Source organism: Camelus bactrianus, chromosome X, assembly GCF_048773025.1.
Source record: "Camelus bactrianus isolate YW-2024 breed Bactrian camel chromosome X, ASM4877302v1, whole genome shotgun sequence".
NCBI classification, from domain to species: Eukaryota; Metazoa; Chordata; class Mammalia; order Artiodactyla; family Camelidae; genus Camelus; species Camelus bactrianus.
In genome coordinates, this window is record NC_133575.1 from 102,606,101 (window position 1) to 102,619,372 (window position 13,272).

General features: G+C 42.3%; 1 protein-coding gene across 1 annotated transcript in view; it reads right to left on the reverse strand.

Moving 5' to 3' along the window:
* Positions 1 to 1,016: 1,016 nt before the first annotated feature.
* Positions 1,017 to 13,272, reverse strand: part of GPC4 (glypican 4) — a 100,772-nt gene continuing 88,516 nt past the window's right edge. Inside the window, exons 4-9 of the mRNA XM_074358839.1 lie at positions 10,116 to 10,281; positions 5,229 to 5,359; positions 4,999 to 5,145; positions 4,286 to 4,422; positions 3,544 to 3,719; positions 1,017 to 3,451 (exon numbers count right to left, since the gene is read on the reverse strand). Of these exons, the coding sequence (XP_074214940.1) occupies positions 3,249 to 3,451; positions 3,544 to 3,719; positions 4,286 to 4,422; positions 4,999 to 5,145; positions 5,229 to 5,359; positions 10,116 to 10,281 (960 nt within the window). The 3' untranslated portion in view covers positions 1,017 to 3,248. The remainder of the gene's footprint in view (positions 3,452 to 3,543; positions 3,720 to 4,285; positions 4,423 to 4,998; positions 5,146 to 5,228; positions 5,360 to 10,115; positions 10,282 to 13,272) is intronic.

Sequence of the window (13,272 nt, forward strand, 5' to 3'; positions counted from 1 at the left end):
AGACTGGAGTTCCTATATTACCTGTTATCCTCTAAGTATTTTTCACATATAGAAATAGGATTTCTAGAAGAAAATAATTAGGAGTTTAAAAGTAGAAACTCAATTTTTAAAGTGTATCATGGAGATATATATATCATGGCCAAATTGTATTTTCCCCAGTAAGTTCTAAGGTGGAAGAATTTTCTCAGTTTAATGCTTTTTTTCTTATTTCAAAAGACAGAAAGTTGTATTTGGTAGTTTGGTGTTTGCTTGAGAGCAAGGACACACACACACAGAAGCCTCCTGTGGAAGATACGGTCATTAACACACTACATTTTAGCCCTGAAAATAGATATATTTTGTCAACTCAAAAGGGGAAGAATTTTGTGTAGCACCATCTATATCTATTTTTATAGTGGTTCTGTAATCACATGTGATAAATTTTACTTAAAATTGTTAAGTGTTAATTTTTGTTAAAAAAAAATTAAATCTAAACTGTTAGGTTTCTAACACTCAGGAACCAAAGTTCAAAAATGTTAAGTCAATTCTTTGTACTTTTTCTTTTATCAAAATAGCAGGTGCCAATTACTGACTCTTTTTGAAATAAAATATAAATCTAAGAGTCGTAAAATGTTGTCCCTTAAGGTACAGAGTGGGTGAAGTGTTTGAAAGAAAAATAATTCATGAATGACTCTGTAAAGCCTAAACCCTTCACATGCAATTAATTGAGACTTTGGAAAAGTCAGGTTTCCTCACCCAGCTTTTCTTCTACCTCCCTCATATTCTGAACTCTTAAGGTTTTAAAATATTCAACTTGCCTTTATTCTTATTTGAGGGAGGATGGAGCGGGGGTGGGGGATGGGGTGAGCCTGCCAGCTGGTCAGAAGCCAAGAGTTATCCAGTCAGACCTGAATGGAAAAATCTATGATTTGTTTATTTCTTAGTTCGAGTTCAAAAGCAAGAGACAATTTAAATAATAAAAGGGTAACAGGGAAAAAAATGCAAAGAAAGAAAACAAATCAGTTAGACTCCAGAAGAACCTTCAAGAATATTTAATTCGGAAAATATTATTGGTTTCAAGAACTTGACTGAAAGAAAACAGCTGGGCAGAGTTCAAGGTTTTAAATTAAAAACAATCTAACAAGGTCTATGGGGATAACTCTTTGAGCCACATTTTGGAGACCAGATTCATTTCTACCAAGTAAAAGTAATAGCAGTCTAAGCTAAAAAGGAAATTCCTCACAACTGAGGTAGTTACTAAGTATCAGCACATTTTCCAAGTTTTCACAAGGCAGTTTAGCTATTTACAATCAATTTTTCCTCATACATAAATGGAGCGCCTTTTCAATTTTATGCCTTCTGTGATTTGTTTAAAAAAACAAAACAAAACACTTACACACACCAGCCAGAATATGCCTATTTTATTAACATCATGCTTTAATAAATAACTGGCTACTTCTAATAAAATTAAGCCTCTGTTTACAACAGCCCCCAATATTCAATTTTGACCATTCTGCAGAATTTGGTGTAAAAAGTTGAATGAAATGTAGACCCTGAGCTATCAAGTAATTATGTTTCAATATAAAAATAGAGAATTACTTTTACAACTGAAGATCGAACAATAACACAAACAACCTCTCCCGTGGGTTTCAGCTTCTGTAGCGTTGGTTGGGATGGTAATGGCTGTCTAAAGCAAGAAGAGACTTGCAGAAATTTTCTTCTTTCTGAAGACTTCTGGGAACTCCATTTAAAGTGATTTGTTACATTCTCATGGTTTTATGAGCCGTCATTTGGAAAGGATACAAGGAAAGGGCTCCTACGGGACCAAGGCAGTGGTTCGTCTTTGGCCTGGGGCAAGAGATGCCTACGCTAGTTCACCGACATGGCTGAGGGCCACCACTAAGATGGAGGCTTCTCAGTGTTATCCTACTCCCACTCCTCCCCCCCACAAAGAAACCCCAACAACACATTAAAAAAACCTGGACACTCAGCTCTCCCCAGGTGGGCTGCTTGACTGCTGGGTAGCACACAGCTGTGAGCCACGCATGGCAGGTCCTTTGCCTTCCTTATCAGAGGGGGCTGGGCAAGAAAAAGACTCAAATAAGACATCTTAGCATCCTTTTAAAAACCTGGGATCCAAAACCAAATGCAAATACACACACAGACAAAACCTTTGCTATTTTTGACAGCTATTTTCTGAGCCCAGGCTGTACTCTAATTCTGGCTAGGCCACGGACAGCCAGCATGACCGGGTTTGAAATCTGGAACAAGAGGGACCAAAGGAGATTGCTGGTCACTTATTTCTGTCGTGGGGATATTAATCCAAAGAGGGTCAAGTGTGGACGCGAAGACCAGCACACAGCGGCTTGCTAATGTGCCTGGATTGAAAAAAACCAAACCCAACCCACCCAACCCACCTCAAACTAACCGGGATATGCTGAATGCCTTATGTCTTTCTAGGGAGAATGCATTAAGAATCTTCTAGATGGGTTACACTTTAAGTATAAGTGGCTTTAAGAAATGGACCTATCGCTATGTGATCTTAGTTTATGCAATTCGACTCAACCAAGATGAGTAGTCTGCAGTCTCAGTCTCTTCCAGTCACCAGCTATAAATGAAGTATAACCTTCTTCTGTACTGATGCTCAAATACAACCTGACAAAGGGCTCAGAAGTCCCCCTGTGCCTTCACATTCTGTTCTAACAGTAAAAATAAAAAAACACAAAATCAGCTCCTCTTCTCTCCAGATAAGGCAACTAAAACAACAGGGATCAATGGCAATTTTACTGCTTGTTGGGCTTTCTTTTAATAAGATAACGTGATAAATAAAGCCTGCTTCTGTACAGCTATTTAATATTTCAGAAATACGTACATGTTACATGCCAAGAAAGGACCCTGGTTTGCTTGTAAGAAACAAGGTGAGATCATATGGAAGGAAAAAAACCCACAAACAAAAAGAAAAAAAAAACAAACAGAGTGATAAAAATCACAAATGCACAACTAACTACAGTTTCTGTACCTACACTGTTAGCCACAGTTAACATGATTCTGGGGGAGGAGGAACTGACTTTATGTGCAAGTCCCTTCCCCCACCGCAAAACTGAATGAAAAAAACAAAGTCAGCATCTTTTAAACCAGTGGCCACATAGTAAAAACTGTACATTGTTGTCCATTCATTTAAAAAGCAAAGTCACTAGGATGGTATAAAAGTGATAATCGGTGCCTTTTTAACTTTTTGATGATGAACACTTTTTCTCTAAGGTTGAGAATTATCTCCACTCTCTCTGCATTACCAGGAACAAGATGCAGAAGACAGTGAGGAGGTAGGGCTGTGCCCCAGGGGGGGCACCAGCGCTGCTGGCTTTATCGTTGGCATTCTTCCCAGAGTGGTCAGTTGCGTTGTACTCAAACTCCGAAGGGCACTGCTGATACTCACATCCACTACCACTTCCTTCTCCACTGCTTTCATCACCTATTTTGGAAAAAGAGTGAAACAGATTTCATTCTCGTTCTCATCACAAGTTGTACAAGAACAATTCGTACTTTCGAAGCACAGATGCTTACTGATGTCAAAGAAGTCCACATCATTCCCATTGTAAGCATTCTTCATTTTACTGGTCATAACTCGAAGAGCCATGATTTGACGAAGGATCAGGATGTCTGGTTTGCTGGTGTCAACCTGGACCTCTGGATTATTGCCCTGGTTGGCTAATCCGTTTCCTGTCACCGCAAACAGGTACCTGAAATGTGAGAAAGGGCCCCATTAAGATGATCAGGAAAACGGAAAGTTACAGAAGCTCAAAGATCTCTGCCTAGATTCTAGAATCTCCACTGAGCACAATTAATGGCAAGTGCTTCCATTTCGAAGAATCCGAATTTCTCCTCTTCCCGGGTACACATTTTGTGTCTCTAATCTAATTGTGACCTTTTTGAAAGCTATCCATTTTGCAGAGGTTGGTGGGTCAGAGTACTGATCTAAGGTACTAGGAGGGGAGGGCCACAGAGCATCATCAAGTCAGAGAATGAGACAGCTTTGAGAACTGGTACTTGATGAGGCCAAGCCATCAGGCAAAAGACCACAGGTATTAAACCATAAAACTAAGGACACTATTAGAACAAACTTCTGCCCCAGTACTCTTTGCAAATAGCTGGATGTCTTCCCAATACTTCTCTGGCCAACCCTTCCATGTTGTTGCTACTGTGAAATGCTTCATGACACCTCAACTGAGAATTGAGAAAACCCTGTCTGAAAGGTCCCCAGGCATTTAAAAGGGAGAGAATGCTAATCCTTTCAATGGAGTCTAACCTGCTTTTGCCTTTTCCATTCCAGCAGTCATCCTCATTGCCATTTCCTGCAGCCATCCTCTCGTCATTGCATACGTTGCTAGGAAGAGAGGACCAGAACTTCTTGGCCTGTTTCAGTTTCTCCTTGACATCAGTAACCTGATTAAGAGAGAAAGAGGAAAAAAAAGAGACCTCTATAAAAACACAAAACTACCTACAGATGTGCCCTTTGATCATTTCTGAAGCATCCCCAGAGTACCTCTTTAGTCACAAGAGAAAAATGCAGATCAAATTTATCCACAAATGTATCAAATCACCCAAGTGAATTAGTAGTTGAAATGCAAGCTCTGAAGAAGTTGCCTAGATCCACTCTGCCTCCTCATTAGAACCACCATCTGAGGCCCATGAGGTCCCAGGCCCCAGGGATACAATGATAAGATGCAGTCTCTCCTCTCAGGGCTTTTATAACTCAGGGTCTAATTTACAGGTTACCCAGCCTGTGAAACAAAAGGCAGGCGTCCTGATAAGCCTCAGTGCACCTCATTTCCTCGACTACGGATGGACTTTCTGAGCCAGGAAATCAGAGAGGCAAACTCACTGACATTCCCGTGCAATTTGCTGGAAAAACTTCACCTGAAAGACCCACCCTGAGAAGCCTTCCAAATAAAAACGCATTCGAGCAAATGTTTTCAGTTCTTTGTCATGAAACACGGTCATTCCTGCCAAAGGGCTCACCAGTCGGTCCAAACTAGTGCCAGCGGCTGTGGTCGGGCGCTCCTCGGGGTGATAGGGTCTGAAGCGAGCGCTGAAGGCACTTTCAGAGATGGAACGGGAAATCCGTCCGGCTGGGAGGGGCTTTGGGGGTCCACATCCCTGGAACACCTGCATCGGAACGAGTGTGGTCACATGAGATAACCAGCTGGAGGGGGCCCCCGCCTCGCCTTCCCAGTCCCGGACTTCGTTACCTTCTGAGACACCTGCACGCTATTATCCTGCATGTTCATAATGGCATCAGAAATCTTCACATCGATGGGATCCATGACCGACTCGATGTTGAAAGGACCCTCTAGCCTCTCGGCCACCATCAGCATAGCATCTAACATGAGGTTTGCGGAAGAACAACACAGCATGAAAAATAAATTGTTAGTTTGGCCTTGGGTAATCAGTCTGGTTATTTTACTCTTTGTTTCCCGTGGAGGGCACTCGGGGGAAGGCATGATCGTCATTAACTCATGCTTTTATATCTATTTCTATTACACAAAACCGCATCCAGTCAGTATATACCACTAGCTCTCTGGTGTGCAGTGGCCAGATGAAGGCTTTAATCCACAGCAAGGAAACCCAATCAGGAATCTCGGAACACACTGATCACCCATCCCCCCGTGTGTCAGTGGCTGTCACTATCTGGCTCGGAGCTAGCTCCCAGCTGACAAACCCAAGGCTGGAAATGAAAGAAGTCTCCAGAGACTTCCACGGACCTTTCATTTCATGTTCCATTTACAAGAGTCAAAAACATAAATCAGTGAGAAATCCTGGCATACCAATTCTTTTCCTTCATTTTTTAATGAAATCCTTTCAGATCCTTGAGTGCACAGTTAGAAAATACAAATGAAAGTGTTCCAAGGAATTAAATGACTCCAAATAATGAAAATTTGCAGAAATTTTTGTATTAAGATAAAGTTCCCATTTCAGATACAAGGGCCTTGAGTTATTTTAAAGTAAAATATGTCCCTCTTTTTGTTCAAGTGAAGACAGCCCAAGACAGTATGCAAAAACCATGTGCTCACAGTGTGTGTCTTCACTAATTACTCTGCAAATGACTTTCACATTTTGGAGGAGTCTAGAGGTTTCTGGTAGACACTGAATCTCTCAAACAGGATGCACCGTACTGGTTTCCTTGCCATCCATGGTTGTTGGGATTATTTTTAATTATTTCATTAAAATATTATTTAATTATTTTAAAGTATTTTTTGCTTGATACCTATGGTGAAAGATTAGAAGAAATCATCAGTGTCATGTCCAAATGAGAAAAAGGATGCTTCATTCCCGACAAACAAGAAACTTTCACCTTGTTCTCCGCCCTTCAAGGATAGTTAGGCCCACATTATCCCCAGCCTTCAGGTCGTGTCCAAGGACAGCTGCCAGAAAGAAGGGCTAGTTTCTAGAAGACTGTGTGTCCTTCTCAAAGACCAGTGCGGGCCACACCTAAGCTCTCTTGTGGAAAGGGGTTCCATCATCTGCGTATCAATGAACCCAAATTACATCATCAAACTTTCACCTTCAACCTAGAGCCAATGCAACCCACCATTTTAAAGCATGGGGTCATTTTTCTCAACTATCATTCCTGATGTCACAAACTACAAATAGATTTCTGTGAAATGCAATTTTTGAAAAAAAAAAGTAATAACAAATGAAGTTTCACATGGCATTGTGAGAAGGGCCAATAAAGTGATGCTTCCAATCTCTAAGGGAAGGCTGCCAGCATGAATATACACCATTGTGCTAGAGGAGAGAAAAAACGCTTTTGATGTGCTAGCAAAAGGAGGCTGGTAAACAAGGGAGCATAACTCAAACGTGTTCATCATTGTCAAAGCATCAGGGCTGCTGCGGACAGAAAGCACATTCCTTCGGAGCCGAGAAGAAGTCGCTGGCTCCAAGTAAACATATTACGAAGAGACAGATCATAAACAGCCCGAACGCTGAAGTTTAAGCCAGAAAAAACCCTGCACATTTTGTCACTACTTATTCCCCTAGTGGCAAGAAAGGCCGGATCACTAACATGTTTGTGAAAGACTGAAAGGGAACATAAACCCCCATTCTTTTGGCTGCTTGGTGTCTTTGTAAACTCAGAGCTGGCCGGCCGTACACAAGGGCCTGGGAATGGAGAGGGAAGCCGGGCCTTTGTCGGGGCGGGTGCCATGGCGTTGCGTGTGGCACGGCTGAAGAATGCGAATCAGGGTGTGTTCTGCCGGGAGCCTGCAGCCAGGGAGAGGGGCCGCAGCTCAGCCCTGATTAGAAGCCCCAAGAGAAATCCAGCGATGGCTGGTTTGGTGTTTTTCCTTCAGATGGATCTAGGCTGCAGGTCTCTCTTCAAGGGATAGCTGACTGGCTCCTACCTCCTGCCAGGAACTGGCTGGCGTCCTGGCCAGCAATCCCCATCCCCTAATACTGAATTCCTGCTGGCAGCGCCACGTGACATTAACAAGGTTGGCTGGGAGTCAAACAAACACAACTCCAGCATGCGATGGAGAATCAGTTGCACCTACGCATAATTTATTATTCTCCAGAAACTGAGTTTTGGGGTGGTGGTGGTAGAAGGGAGTGTTTGGTTTATCGTTTCAAACTCAAGCATTCATATATATATTATATATACAAAAAACCCAACCTTACAAAACCAGGTCCAGAGTGTTTTTGGCTATTTGGATCCACCTTGATAAAGGTTGGTAAAAATTTAATAGGTGCAGTTAAACACAGGGCATGGCATCAAGAAGGCAGATTTGGAAAACTGATCCTTAGTCTCCTAAAGGGTATGTTCTGACTTCAGGATTTTAGTGCTTAGGATACACCCGCCCCCCACCCGGAACCTCAACAACAAAGCAGCCTCTTCTCACTAGGGAAAGTGATTCCTTTTGCACTGTGCCGCCGATAATCAGAAACCCACATTTTCAGCCTCAAGACCCAACTGGAAGAACAAAAGGCAGTTTCCCGACTTAACCCCAAGATCTGATTTAAAGAAGTGGGGAAAAAAAGCCCTTGACCATTCATTAACTGCAGTCATTTAAGGGTCAGAGAAAAATTCCTTGCAAAGGAAAAAAAAAAAAAAAAAAGAACTTACAGCAGAGGCATGTAAATTGGAACTGAATTCTACAACCACAGAGCAAATTAATTAAACCCTTGTGAAAATCCATGACACAGCACTGGAGATTAACAATGTCTATTACTCTTGGCCTTTTATATCAGCTTATTAGAAATAAAGAATAAAATACCCATTAAAAATCAGGTTTAGATATAATTATATTCCTCTTCCCTCCAAAAAGTATCACTTAAAATAACTGAGGAAAATTGATTCAGAAATCCTACCAATTTCCACTCGGTTTTAATTTTGTTTCTTGAGTGATAACAAATGTAATTTGTAAAACACAGCAAGAACAGCAGCAACAACAGAAGTCCTCCTGGTTTAAGAGCACCTGGTTGAAGACATTAATTAAGCAAGCCAGAGGACAGGTTTGATATGAACCGGCAAACTCTCAGAAAAAAATACATAGAAGATTTGTATTTTAAGATGAGGATATGAATTATAGTTTCTGCCAGAGACATTAGAATAGAAAAGTGCACTTTATTCCTGATGTGCCTGGAGAAAACTTAGCAAAACTAGATCACTGTCACCAGACATCTTGGGTACTGAATGGCAAAGGCTACTGGTCTGCACAGAGAACTCGTACAAGGAAAGTGAAAAGGCAAACCAACTTGTTGTTTAAATATGAATTTAGCAAAAATGGATTGCAAGCTTGACATTTGGGTGTGGGGGTGAGAGTGGGATTAAAAAAGAGAAAGAAAAAACATTAACTTGAGATCTGGAAATGCCATGGGATTTGTTTTCATGGGAAGTGAGCTTCAAGCAACAATTTCTCCCATGGCTCCTTTCTGGGCATGATGTGCTGTTTGTGTGCGTGTGTCTTTGCTGCTCTCATGCCTTCCCTTTCATGGGATTCTGCTTTTCTGTGTGTAAAAGATTTTTTCAGGTCTTCTAGCTTTGAGCTATTTAGCCTACAATTGTGCTGAAGTGCTTAATATTCACATCTTTTTTCTCCCCCTTGTGTCAGTGTTCGCAAGAATCTGTTGGAGCCAATTTAGTGATGCACTTTCAAACAGAGTTAATATGGTAATTAGCTCTCATGCAGACTAAAAAGCATTCCCCAACTCCACCCCCCCGCCCTCCCCCTTCCAAACCCTTAGCAAATTGCATACATGTTCCCATGATGTGGACAAATAAGGGAAAAATAGGTGCTTACAAAGACACTCAATTTCTGCAATTATGCAAATGTGACTTGGGTCGGGGTGGAGGAAAATCCGAGAGTCTGTTTTGGGGAGCTGTTACGTCTGTGCGCATGGCCCCGCTAGCACTCAGCACCAAGAGCTTCAACACCGGCCACTGATGCTTCAGGACTAACATATGCATTAAGCAGGCATTGAGGGAGTTGATGACTGGATATTTAAATTAGCCCTAATGTGTCCTTTCCCACAAATCATAATTAACCCTCTAGGGACCTGGCCACTTCACTTACACTGCTGTCTGGGTTCCAGTAATGGTTTTCACGGTCTTAGGTGTATGTGAGAACATTTACCTCTAAAATTATTAGGGCAGAAAAAGTCCTTCCATTCTCACCAGAGTAATCTGTTAGTGTTAAATCCTCTATAGAAACATCACCCCAAAATTTCCCCAGATTTCACCTGATCCAAATATCCAAGGGGGTATCTGGCTAGGGTGCAGAAGATTCGGTTACAGAGGAACAGATATGACACTTTAAAAGCTGCTCTCACAACTCAGTGGTGGCTGTATTTCAGCATTTATGTGGATACAAGTCTATGATGTGTAACTAAAACTTACCTTTAGGGGGAAAATGTCAAAAAGTCACTTTCTGGTTATTAGAACTTGGTATTCACTGGACCTAATGTCTTCAGAAATGCCACCATTAGTTCAAGGTAACATTTCCTTGGAGAGTGGCATGAACTATGAACTTTGGCAAACACTCCATAAGGAACAGAAGTTTCACAGCTGACAATTAAAATACTCCTTGTGGCTGGAAGCTGAGCTATTGCTAGTGACAGAAATACATTCATCGTCTGCTCACCTATGAAATTGTTCCACTCAAAATCAAGGTCCCCTTGGTTGGCCAAACAGCCTCTCATGATGTTCGAGCAGTAGTTGTAACACGGTTTCACGGTCACGAGACCCTGGCAGTGGGAGCAGTAGATCATCTTCAACAGGGCATGGGTACACTGGGCCGTGGGATTGACCTAATTTGGGAGAAGAAAAAAGACAACAGTGGGGCACAGATAGACACAGAGATCACAAGTCTATCAAGCTGAAGGCTTGGCCAGGAATTTAAGAATGAGTTGTGATGGATCACATTTAGCAGGCCTGGCTTGCTTCCTGGAGAGGTGAAGGAGAGCAAGATTAGATAAAGGGGTATGCTGGGAAGAGGGGCGGGGAGGCAGGGATGAACACTCCACTTCCTTAAATAAGCAAGTTGCATATCACATGTACACATACTACTCTCACTCACTTTAGGTTTTACTTTTCTTATTATTTAAAACATTTTGTTTGTTTTACCTTTTGTTTTGGGGGGGTAATTTGGTTTTCTTTATCTATTTATTTTATCGGAAGTCCTGGGGCTTGAACCCATACTCTATCACCGAGCCATACCCTCCCCCCAGAATTGTGATAGTGTTTTACTCTCACTCATTTCAAACAGCTCAATTATTTCAAAGTCCTTTTACCAACAAATTTCCAGGATCAGCCATAAGAGGCAGCAGAGGTGACCCTGACCTGCCGCCACGTGTGGCCAGCTATGGGTCTCCCATCACTGTGTTTGCCTCGCTGTACTGAACACAAGCGCATTTTCTTTTCCAGCACAATGACTGCAAGACTGCCTTTTCCAAAGTAAGCCCCCAGTGATGGTTTAGAAGGGCGCCTAGTGTGGATGCCCTTCTGTGGCAACAGCTGTACAGAAGGCAAAAATGAATGCATTGTACAGGGAAGAACAAGAATACATTTGAACTCGGGATTTTGTGAAGACCTTCCAAGGCTTGGGAGCAGTAAAGCAGAGGGCTCAGGGGACACTGGTTGGAAGAAGTGGGAAGTAAATTCTGAAAGAGGAGTTAGATTTAAATGATCAATGAAAGGAGAAGACCCCAAGTCAGGGAAAATAAAATGAACAAAAGCTTCAAGGGAATGTGGCGAGCATGCCGGGGCATCTTAGAATGGGGTGGAGGAATGATAGGAAATGAGGTTGGCTGTGCAGAGGAAGGACTGTGGATGTGGTCAAAATGTACAGGGGCCTGAACACCTGGCAGAAACCAAGACCCCAAATGGCAGGACAAAGGAGGCCACTAACAGCCCATGGGGAAGGCGAACAGCCAGAAGAAGGCCAGCCATCCTCTGCAGAGCCACAAGGCACAGGTTCATCTTTCTGCTTCTACCAGGTGAAACTGTCTTGGGTATAAAAGAGCTGATTCCATTCTGTCACTCATTTCCATCAATGCTTAGAAAGGATCATGGCCAGGATCACAGGCTGGCAGCTAACCAAGAGTTCCTGTCTTCTCACTCTCTCTGCCCCACCCTTCTCCTCTGGAGTCAGTGTCAGAGGATTAGTGCATTCCTCTCCAGCAGTATCCACCGGCTCTGCACATACAGACTTTTGAAAGCAGATAGCACTGCAGGGAACAGATGCAGGGATGCTGGGCAGCCCAGCAGTGCACTTCACCTGCTCTGGAGGGTAACTTTGGATACCACGTATCAACAGTAGCCTTAGGAACAGGAATGCGGGATTAGCACCGTCAGGAGAAAAACTTAACACTGTTAGGCTCCTATCTGATATACACACACACCCTCTTATCTCAAACAGAACTCTAGCCTAAAAGGGGGAGGAACAGCCACCAAGACGGTAATTGTGGCCACTGAAGCCAACATTCCCCATAAAGGAGGAGGGCTTTTGCACAGTTTTAACCCGTCCCAAATATCTTCCTAGGCATTAAATTAGTCCTTTTAACTATGTATTAATGTACAGTAAAATCTTGGTGAACCAACACCCTGGAGGAATAGCCATTCAGGACAGGTTTCCTGGACAGCTCAAAGAACACGCCTTTAAAGTCACAGAGAGTTAGGACTTTGATACTTTCCACCTCCTCATTTCACAGATGAGCAAACAAGCCTGCAGAGGGGAGGTGGCCAGAAAAGGGGCCCTAGAGATCACTCTCACATTTAAGACCTAAACCAAAGCCAAAGGGATTAATTGACTTGGAGGCAGTCACCTTGCTGCATCCGATTTGAAGGTCCACATTGGTGAGACTGCTAAAATGGTTAGATTTTTAGAGAGGTGAAGAGTTACTGAAAGCCAGGCTAGCACATGGCATTTTTTGATTACTATGCCTATTAGAAACATGCAGAAAGCTCAAATGTCAACAAATAGTTATGGAGCACCTACTACGTGCCAGGGATTACTCTGGCCATGTATTTGTAATTATGTAGCTAGGCAAGAAGGAATTGCTAGGTTAGAATATGAACCCGTTCTAGAAAAAAAAGAGGTTTCAAAATGGTATAGACCTTAAGGAAACAAGCCAACATTTTAAACCCCACAATTCTATTTGAGAAACATTTTCTCCCCAAATTAGTCCTTTCTCCTTCTTTCTCCTTTTTAACTCTAGGATGGGGTTCACTGTATTCTTGGTTTGACTATAAGTCAAATCATTTATGCAGTAGACCTGGTAATAGCACCTTCTCCTAAAATAGGTTGATGGAGATTCAAGTTTTACAAACAGAGACCAAATCAAATGACACAAGAGGGTTTTATTAAAGGAAGATTAGGAAGCTGGGTTTGGCAGAGATTTTCCCATTTCATTCTTTGGCTAAGTACTGGCTCATGTTCTGCACATGATTGGCTGTGTAACTACCAAAAATAATCATAAAGAACTCAGCTATAACACGCTATAGAAACACTAAATAATACCAGAACTGAGGAGGGAGACGGGGAAGTTATAAGAAAACTGGGATGAGAAAGGACACACGAAATACCAAAGTTAGAGAAAAATCTGTCTTTCGTCTCAACCACGAATCAGACCACCACGCAGTATTTTATATGAAGGGAATTCCGAACCTGGGAAATAAACCCCTTGTGTGGGATGAGGCCCTGGTATTAAGAGGAGGGTTTTAAAAACAGTCATGAGAACTAAAGATATAGGGGTTCCCTGTGTTGCTCATTCCCCAGAAAAAATGCCAATAATGAGACT